Source organism: Colobus angolensis, unplaced genomic scaffold (genome assembly GCF_000951035.1).
Source record: "Colobus angolensis palliatus isolate OR3802 unplaced genomic scaffold, Cang.pa_1.0 Scaffold419, whole genome shotgun sequence".
In the NCBI taxonomy this organism is placed as follows: Eukaryota; Metazoa; Chordata; class Mammalia; order Primates; family Cercopithecidae; genus Colobus; species Colobus angolensis.
The window spans coordinates 1019338-1029813 of record NW_012117588.1 but is presented as its reverse complement, the minus strand read 5'-3'; the positions used below and the strand labels follow the sequence as shown (position 1 = coordinate 1029813).

The following is a 10476-nucleotide window of genomic DNA, read 5'->3' as shown; positions in this document are numbered from 1 at the left end:
GGAGGCGGAGGTTGCAGTGAGCCAAAATTGTGCCATTGCCCTCCAGCCTGGGCAACAGGAGCAAAACTCCGTCTCAAAAAAAAAAAAAAAAAGAGAGAGAGAGTGTGTGAGCCCATCGTCCTCAGAAGGTAAAGGCTCCCCCCGGAGCCATACTTGCCCATCTGTGCCTGAGCAAATGAGCACAGCACACTGTAGGCTTCCACATTCCCCTTCCCTATGAGTGCTAGTTCAAGGCTATAGAGTGACTGCAAGGTCTGTCAACTCCACAGGTGAGGAAGGAACTCTGGTAAAATCCTCCTCGACCCTGAACCCTCCACCTTGCCCCGCTACTGCTTCCTTTTGTAACTTTCCCTATCACCACTCTGAAACACCCTTGTGAGAGTCGTTCTGAACTCTGCACAACCTAAAGTCCTTCTCTAAAGCTCTACTATCTTAGGGTTTATAATCAAACTGTGATATCATGCCACATCCAGCACTGACACTGATCCATCACTGGCCTTTCCCTGTATTTCTTCCTGTGAAGATCCACGGCTGCTGTCTTCTGTGCCAAGATAGAATGGCAGGAACTTTTTCCCTAACATTGTTGCTAACTGTCCACCAGCCCTAAATTGCTCTGAGGATTAGACCACAGCCTCTAAACAATCATAAGTGTCCGTTTTTCAAGGAAACATGACAACTGGTCCCAGTCAAGTAGAGTGGGAAATCCATGGGTTTTGGAACCAGACAGGCCTGGAATAAATCCTAGCTCAGCCAGCTCCATTCTGTGGCAGCCTCCTTACCATTTACTAAGCCTTGGTTTTACTATCTGTAAATGAGGATAATTCCTACCTCCTGAGACGTTTGTGAAAATCAAATGAGCTACTCCCCTATGGAAAACCTGGCACTGGGACTTGCCGTCTTTAGTCATGTGACACATCCCATTTCTCATCTCAGCCCCACAACTAAATCCACCAGATCAGCCGTGACCCTGTATCATTTAGGCACTAAACCTTGGACACATCTTAAAATCTTAAAGCGTAAAGATCATATTTCTGATATACTCCTTCCTTTCTATGAAAAGCAAAGTTTTGGTTGGGCACGGCAGCTCACGCCTGTAATCCCAGCACTTTGGGAGGCTGAGGTGGGTGGATCACTTGAGGTCAGGAGTTCAAGGCCAGCCCGGTCAGCATGGAAAACTCCATTTCTACTAAAAAATACAAAAATTAGTCGGGTGTGGTGGCAGGTGCCTGTAGTCCTAGCTACTCAGGAGGCTGAGACAGGAGAATCATTTGAACCGAGGAGGCGGAGGTTGCAGTGAGCCAAGATCACACCACTGCACTCCAGCCTGGCAACAGAGCGAGACTCCATCTCAAAAAAAAAAGAAAAGAAAAGAAAACTATTATAAGGACATACTATTGAGCAGCCAATCCAAGCAAAGAAAAAAGAGTATCTTGACCTCTGTTAATTACATAGTCAATAACTTCAGTAAAATACACAGAGACAGACACAGACACACCTTCCTGCTTTCTTTGGTGCTTAACTTCTTTTTTAACTTCTTTTCTGCTTAACTTCCTTTTTAATAATGGCCAAGATTCATAAGATCTTTAAGACCCTCAGGAACTCTTTCCCTCATTTTTGACAAGAAGAAAAAAATGGCCCAGAGAGCTTAAGTAACTTCTCCAAAGTTGCACAGCTAGTGAATGATATACAGTTGTGTGACTTTAGTATACAGTGGTTAAGCCCAGCAAACTGAGTAATTCATGAAAGCTTAGTCAAGGTGATTATCACACTGCTAGGCTGTATTTCATGGAGCTTAGAACACTTTAAAGACATTTACAGATATTCTGTGAATTATAGTATGTGTATTTAATTGTCAGGAACAACAAGATTCCACAGGTCTTTATTTGGTGGATGTCTTATAGCTCCCACATTCTAGACCGGTGCCATCAAATTAGACTTTCTAAGAGACAGAAATGCATTATCCAATATGGTAGCCCTGAGCTGTAAGTGGCTATTGAGCACACGAAATGTGGCTAGTATAATGAAGAAACTGAATGTTTTCATTTATTTCATTGTAATGAATTTAAATTTAAATAGCCACATGTGGCTGGGGGCTTCCATACTGGAACAGACCCCTGTACTTTATTCCAGACCCCTGTAATTTAGAGACCTAGTGCAGTAAGCACATTGAGTATTGAGCTTTGGAGACAGATAAACTCATTCAGATACTTTCTAATTCAGTAAACTTGGCAATCCCGTAACTGCCTATGTCTCAGGTTTCACATGTGTAAAAAAGCACACACTCCTCCTTAGTACCCAGGGGAGAGAATTCAAGCCAATGTGGCCTGCCTTTGTGTTACTTCCCAGTGCTCATTCAAATCTGACACTAGGATTTGGCTTTTCTAGACACTTTCCCCAAATGGATGCAGTGAAGAAGTGGACTTCTAGTTTTAGGAAATAAGGACATTTAGTTCCCACAAGGATGACTGGAAAATGAAGGGGTGAACTGAGATGAAAGCTGAACAAACTCACCTCTCTCTGACATCATTCCCTGTCCAGATTCAGTCTTGACTAATATTCAACAGAAAAGAGTTGAACCTGCATTTCTAGAATTCATGGCCCCTGCCTTTGTGATGCAGGCAAAAACAGACCTTCAGAGGGAGAATCCTTTACAAAATCCTCTAAGCTCTAAACACTGTATGTAGCTCAGGGGAGGCCTGTTTCTGTGGCTGCAGCCCTTCTTCCTCCCTCATGCCCAGTCTCCATGTGAACCTCAGCGCCCCCAGATTACCTGAAGCTGCAGTGGTGGGGACACTGGCTGGTGGTGGCTGAGAGGGGCCACTGCTCTCAGTCATGAGGCACGGGTTGCTGCCATTGTTCTCTCTTTTGACAAGAAGCTCAGCTGCACTGGGCAGTGGGATGGGGTGGCTGATGCCCAATTCCTCCTCCTGGGCCTGCTGCCTTCTCAGGGCCACCTGGAAGCACACGACAACGAGTCATCCTCCAGCACTCCAGAATCAGCTTTGCCAAAGCACAGAAGCCCCACCCATCCCAGACACCACGATTCACTAGCTCTGGAGGTGAGTGAGGTCTGAAAATCTCCCATTTCTTCTTAAACCCACCCAGGTAACTATGATATGCAAAGCTTAGAAACAGTTTTGAGCCAGACAGTAGGTGCTCAAAAAATGCTTGTTGTCAGATATGGTGGCACATGCCTGGAATCCCAGCTACTCAGGAGCCTAAGGCAGGAGAATCACTTAAGCCCAGGCGTTTGACGCTGCCGTGGGCTATGATCGAGCCACACTGCACTACAGCCTACGAGACAGAGTAAGACCCAGTCTCTTAACAAACAAACAGAAAAGCTTGTTAAACAAATCATTGTGTAGAATAAGGTTGGCTAGGGAGGATCAGGAAAAAACTGTAGTCAGCCAAGTGAAGGAGTACGATCTGAAGAGCAGAGTGGGTCAGAAGCACTGACAGATTAGGAAGGAAAATGGGATCACTCACTCCTTCATTCCACAAACTTGTAAAAGGCCGCTGTACTAAAAACAGGGATCAGTAAGAGTAGATTGGATCCTACATTATTTACAGTTTAACAAATGAAACAGGGCCAAGAATGGTGGTTAACATCTGTAATCCCAGCACTTTTGCCGTGGAGGCACAGGTGGGCCGATCACCGGAGGTCAGGAGTTCGAGGTCAGCCTGGCCAACATGGTGAAACCCCATCTTCACTAAAAAAAAATACAAAAATTAGCCGGGCATATTGGCCCACCTGTAGTCCCAGCTACTCGGGAGGCTGAGGCAGGAGAATCGCTTAAACCCAGGAGGCAGAGGTTGCAGTGAGCCGAGATAGCAACACTGCACTCCAGCCTAGGTAACAAAGCAAGACTACATCTCCAAAAAAAAATTTTTAAAAAGGTGAAACAGGAGGCAAGCAAACATGCCACTACAACACAAGGCAAACTGTGACAAACACCACAAGAGTGGTACACAGAAGAAAGTACCTTTCACTCCTACAGAAGAGAGAGAAATGTCTTTAACACGTTAAAATCAGCCAGCAGTAGTATTTGGACAGAGCATTGAAGAACAGGATGAGGAGGACTTGGATAGGCAAGGATGAAGGGGCAGAACATACTGGAACAATATGGAACAGGGTGGACAGGAAAGGCAGGAGCTGCTTAGGAAAGCCTGGAGAGCCCTGTTTCCTGGGGTGGAGGGAGTATGTGGGAGAAGCAGTGGAGAAAGGGACTGGAATCTGGCGTTGAAGTCCCTGAAGGCAGAAGAGGCAGAAGGCAGGGAGGAAGGGTGAAGACAGGTGTGTGGTATTCCAGACAGACGAAAGGAGAGTCAGGACTGGAGACTGGAAAGGACCTGACATACTCTTCATGGTCCCTCTTCAATTTATCTTCTTTTAAATAACATTGTTAAAGACTGAAAAAAGGCCAGGTGGGGTGGCTCACACCTGTAATCCCATCACTTCGGGAGGCCAAGGCAGGGGTAACACCTGAGGTCAGCAGCTCCAGACCAGCCTGACCAATATGGTGAAACCGCGTCTACTAAAAATACAAAAATTAGCCAGGCACGGTAGCATGCGCGGGTAATCCCAGCTACTCAGGAGGTGTAAAGGAGAATTACTTGAATCCAGGAGGCGGAGGTTGCAGTGAGCCGAAATCAAGCCACTGCACTCCAGCCTGGGCGATGGAGCAAGACTGCTTCTCAAAATAAATAAATAAATAAGATTAAAAAAATAGGTTTAAAGAAAATTAATTGTATTTTTACTTACTGCATGTAAAAAGACTTTCTGTTGAAACTGACTAAGGTATGGTGCTCATGAAATGACAGTGAAGCCCCAGCACCGCAGAGCTGCCCAAATATAAGCCAAAGGTAAAATCAAAACGTTAGATTACAAAACTCAACTACAGGCCACGCGCAGTGGCTCACACCTGTAATCCCAGCACTGTGGGAGGCCGAGGCGGGTGGATCACCTGAGGTCAGGAGTTTGAGACCAGCCTGGCCAATATGGTGAAATCCCGTCTCTACTAAAAATACAAAAATCAGCCAGGTGTGGTGGCGTGTGCCTGTAGTCCCAGCTACAGGGGAGGCTGTGGCAGAAGAATTACTTGAACCCGGGAGGCGGAGGTTGCAGTGAGCCAAGATCAAGTCACTGCACTCCAGCCTGGGGGACAGAGCGAGACTCCAGTCTAAAAAAAAAAAAGAAAGGAAGAAAAAACAACTACAATTTATATGTTGCTTTAGGAAAACTACAGTCCAAACATACAAAGCTGATAATTGGGAAGTAATTTTTCCTCATAGCCAAAAATAGTCTTTGACTTGGAAAAATTGACCTTAAATAATTAATGACTTAAGATTAAATAATTAAGCTTGAATTTCCTATTACTAACCAAGAGGCTTAGAAAGAGAACATCAATGAATCTGACCAGAAAGAAGTTTTAAACCCCTGCAAACCTCTGAAGTATGTCAGTGCATACTCACATCCTTACTTACACAAACCCGATGCATATCCCAAATGCTCAGGTATCTCACTAAGGACCTTCTCGCAATGTTTCTTAGGAAATATTATATAAAAAGGAAAGGGGATAACAATTGATTAAAAATGCAACTACACGATTATTTTAGAATCATATATAAGATCAGTTTCAAATTATTTAAAAAATGACTAAAAAGTTGTTTTACGGATTTTTAAGGATTCATCTGGCACAGGACACACATTCTGGTGTAGAAAAAAATACTGAAGTTACCCATTCTAAGTGACCTTGAGTTGCTTTTGTTTTTAACCGTGTAAGCAGCCTCCTCTACTAATAAAGGTTATTCAAAATTAATTTCTCTACTAGAATATTTTTACTACATTTTGAGAAATCCCCCAAGCATGTTCTCCACACTAAACATTTAAGCCAACGACTAAATGTTTAAAATATTTTTCTACCCAGTGTAATTTAAAAGTCCATTAATTTTTTTCAGTAAACTCATTGTGACGCATTTTACTGCCACACCCAGTGTATTCTTTTCATCCACTATAGATTAAGCTTAAAATGTCTATTAAGAAATTAAGCAAAACAATATCTATTTTCATGATTGCACTCGCCATCTGTGAAGTCAAAACAGGTTTAGTATAAAACACATTTGTAAAAATCTAAAGTATTACATAAAAGCATATAACCTTCGAGCATTTGTTTTCAATGGAGGATATTTACACGTTCCTAATCAAAACTAGCACATCGTTAGCAAACATTTCTTTGTTATCTTTTCATTTTAAATAACCTGTCTTAAAAAGATAAAACAACTTTTAGCTGGAAATAACGTAGATTACTGCCTTCTAAAAATCCTTTTAGAATACTAACGACATAAACTTTCCGTTAAAATGTTAAATTACTAGCCGACTTACGAACCTTTAAAAAAACAAAACCACAGACGGACAAAAATCTCAAACCCTAGCGCGCTTTTTTCCACCTGCGCATATTTTTTTAAATTCGTAAGCGTGCTTTAAAACATATTCAAAGAATTTGCACTTTAATCCTTGGTCGAGAATGCAAATTTTAAAACGCTAACAAAACTTCCGAAGTTCTCAAAATGGCTGAGACGCTCAGCCTCCATCCACGCGGGACAAAGATAAAAAGTGCGCCAGGCGCTCAGGGAAGACCACGCAACGCGCGTCCACTGCAGCGACTTTTCCAGAAAGACAAACAAGGCTTTCCGACAGGTTACCCTGGTAAGCAGCAGCCGGGCCGAGTCTCCCTTTCCCCCAACCGAGCGGCCAGCACTGGCGCCCTCCAAGATCCTTTCTTATTTAAGTGCAACTCAGCAAAGAGGCAGAGTCAGGGATTCTGGGGCGCTCGATGAAATCGAACCCCGAAACCCTCAGCTCCCAAGGCACGGTCGGAAATCTTGGGACCCTGAAGCGGAGAGAATTCCGCAATACTCTGCTGGGAGAGTGGGGCTAGAGATCCCGGGAATTCCCTTGGAGTCGAACCCTCCCCACTACCCTCACTTCGGAGGGCCGGAGCGAAGATCCTGAAGACTCCTCTAGACCAACCAACCCTGCCAGTTCTGTTGGAGCGCGGGCTCTGGGATCGCGGGGAAGCCCAGAGGGGCGAATCCTGAAATTCCCTGCCCTGAGAGCGGGATCAGGGATCTCAGGGACCCGGGAGCACAGGGAACCCCCGCGACTCTCTTCAGCGGCGCCAGTCAGAGATCCCATGGACCCCCGTACAGGCTAAGCCCGCAACTCCGCTGAAAGGCAGGGTCAGAGATCGTGTGGAACCCCGAGCCGAGCGAAGCCCGCAACTCTGCCCGGTGGGCGGGATCAGAGACACGTCTCTGGCCCTCCCAGACTGGCGTTGTAGCGTGGCCGGGAGCCCAGGACCCCAAGCGCCGCGGCCGTCGGCAAGTACCGCGGCGTCTCTCCACAACCCAGGACCCACATGGCGACGGCCATCCTGGGGGGACTTCATTCAAAAAACTCGGGCCCCGCCGGGAGCGGTGGCCCACGCCTGTAATCCCAGCACTTTGGGAGGCCGAGGCGGGTGGATCACCTGAGGTCAGGAGTTCGAGACCAGTCTGACCAATATGGTGAAACCCCCATCTCTACTAAAAATACAAAAATTAGCCGGGCATGGTGGCGTGCGCCTGTAGTCCCAGCTACTCGGGAGGCTGAGACAGGAAAATTGCTTGAACCCGGGAGGCTGAGGTTGCAGTGCGCCGAGATCGCGCCACTACAGTCCAGCCTGGGGCAACAGAGCAAGACTCCATCTAAAAAAAAAACAAAAAACAAAAAAAACTAGGGCTGAACTCCGGCTCCCGGACGCCCGCACCCACCTGCGCGGCCATCACGCGCTGCCTCTCGGCGATCAGGTTGCACTTCTTGCACTGGCAGTCCCGCCACATGCAGAAGCGCTTGTGGCCCTTAAGCGGCGACGCGTAGCCGTGGTTCCTGCAGCGTGCGCACTTGGGCAGCCGTGGGGACTTCTTGCTCCCGGCACCCAGGCCCGACGCCCCGGAGCTGGAGCCGCCTCCGCCGCTGCTGCCCCCGGCGCTCGAACCGCCGGCCGCCCCCACTAGCGCCCCAGACGCTTTGCCAAAGCCCCCGGCTTTGCCCTGCGGCGGTGCCCCGGGGGCGTGAGGGGCTTCCGACGGTGTAGAGGGCTTGCTGAATGCCTCGTCGTTGGGCATGGTGCCCCTAGGAGAAGTGCGAGCACTCTGGCCGCCTCTCTCGCCTGGTGATTGCTGCGAGGTATGAACCCGACGGACAGCAAGGCTCGGGAGGAGGAGGCGCAGGAGACGTGTTCGCTGCAGCCGGAGGTGCAGCTGGAGCGGCGAGGTCTGGACACGCCACGCCCGGAGTGGTGGGGGGTTGTGCCTTTTCTTTTGGCGCGCGCGCGGGCGACTCAGAACTTTTGGATACTTTTCAGAACATTCCCGGGACTGCCCGGGAGGGAGCGTGGCCACGCCCACCGCCCCCCGACTCCAGCCACCGCTCTCCAGCTGCTTGCAAACTTGCACTGGCTGCAAGCATCCAGGGCTTTGCTGCAGGGTTCCTGCAAGCCCACCGGGAGGTACAGAGCGGCCTGGGAATCGTGGGCACCCCTCCCCCCGCTCTCGGAGGCTCCAAGACCCGGTTGCCAAAGCACGTTGCTCCCAGGAAGCTGGACTCCCCGGGTCAAGAGCAGAGCCATGCTTGCATGCTTGGAGGAGGTGCAAACCACCCTACGGGGTCTTCTAGCTCCCTTTCGCCCAGAGAGGCGCACCAGATTTGATAGAGCCTACTTTGGCAACAGCCAAGTCAGAAAAAACGATTTTTTTCTCTCTTAAGAGATATGAGGTGGAAGGCCTCAGAAATGTATAGGGTAAATAAGATTTGCCCTATTTGTACGGCAAATAAGATCCTCAGTGTGCGGGGCACAAGCACTTCAAAAATTTCAAAGGTTGGAACTTTCTGTTCTCCGTTTATCCCTTCCTGTACCAGTGTTCATTTGCTCACAAGACTTCTACCTCCTTCGCTTCAGATAAATTTACGATCTACGATCTACTGTTCCAGCCCGTATTCCCGTTCACTTCAGGTGCATATAGCTTCTTGCCTGTGAGGCCGCTTAAACTTACACTCTGCAGGCACGGGAAACTCAAACTTAAAAAGAAACATATATATTAAAAAACTGAGGTGGGGGGTGGTTACACATATGTAGACATTTATCAAAACTCATTCTACACTTCATATCTGTGCATTTTACTGTATGTCGTTATACCTCCAAAAAAAAAATAAAAATAAACAAACTTGGTTCGATCATCTTACAGCCTGTCCCAGGGTTCTCATCCTGAACTCCCGCCCCAGCCATGCCTGTGTCCTCTCTGCACCTGCACAACAAATGCTCAGCAGCTAAGGCCTGCTGAGCAGTTCTTCCTACTCACCCACGTGCTCCCTAAGGCCAGTCCTTCACCTCAAGTCTGAATCTCTGCAGTAGCTCCCAGCTGGTATCTCCATGTCTTAGTCTTCCGGTATCTTCTATACACACAGCAAGGGGCCCCAGCAGTGCTTTGCTATTGTTTTCCATGTTAACGAGTTAAAGACCCCAGAGTGGGTCTTAATGCACTTTGAATGCTCCTTATTTTCCACCAGCACTGGTATTAACCTTCAGGATCCTGGGCCACCTCCAGACCTAGGGGATTATTTCTCCAAAGAGGCATAGTCACCCTGTTCAGCTTCTCATCAAAATGGTTGTACTGTGGCCACCTCTTTCAGCAGTTTGGTGTTTTCAGTACTGAGTTCTGAAATCCTCGAATCTGCCTTTGGAGCTCTAATTCTGAGGCCTCTCTCACGGGCCCTTTCCCTCAGTCTGAAATTTCTCCATTAGTATTCTCTGTCTGAAAGTTACTTCCAAAAGAAGCTTCTAGCTTTACACAGCACCTCTACCTGTGAAACCAGTGAAACTCTACTCCTGACAGGAGCTAGGATGCAACCATCTATCCCATTCTGGAACCTTATAAATGATAACCACTACTTTGTTCAGAATAGCTCATGCTTCTTAAATCTTCCATTAAAACACGCATGTCAGTTGCTATTATCCAATATTTATATTTTTTTTCCAGATTTATATTTTATTTATTTATTTATTTTTTAGAGATAGAGTCTTGCTCTGTTGCCCAGGCTAAAGTGCAGTGGCACAGTCATAGCTCACTGTAGCCTCCAGCTTCTGGGCTAAAGGGATCCTCCTGCCTCAGCCTTCCAAGTAGCTAGGACTAGAGGCATGTGCTACCATGCCTAATTTTTCTTTTTCTTCTTCCTTTTTTTTGAGACAGAGTCTCGCTCTCTCGCCCAGCCTGGAGTGCAGTGGCGTGCTCTCGGCTCACTGCAAGCTCTGCCTACTGGGTTCACACCATTCTCCTGCCTCAGCGTCCCAAGTAGCTGGGACTACAGGTGCCTGCCACCATGCCCAGCTAATTTTTTGTATTTTTAGTAGAGACGGGGTTTCACCATGTTAGCCAGGA

General features: G+C 47.4%; 1 protein-coding gene across 1 annotated transcript in view; it reads right to left on the bottom strand.

The window, feature by feature from the left end:
• DMRT1 (doublesex and mab-3 related transcription factor 1) overlaps positions 1–8352 on the bottom strand; it is a 148806-nt gene extending 140454 nt beyond the window's left edge. The window contains exons 1-2 of the mRNA XM_011956470.1: positions 7813–8352; positions 2771–2954 (exon numbers count right to left, since the gene is read on the bottom strand). Coding sequence (XP_011811860.1) covers positions 2771–2954; positions 7813–8166 — 538 coding nt within the window. The 5' untranslated portion in view covers positions 8167–8352. The remainder of the gene's footprint in view (positions 1–2770; positions 2955–7812) is intronic.
• Positions 8353–10476: the final 2124 nt, after the last annotated feature.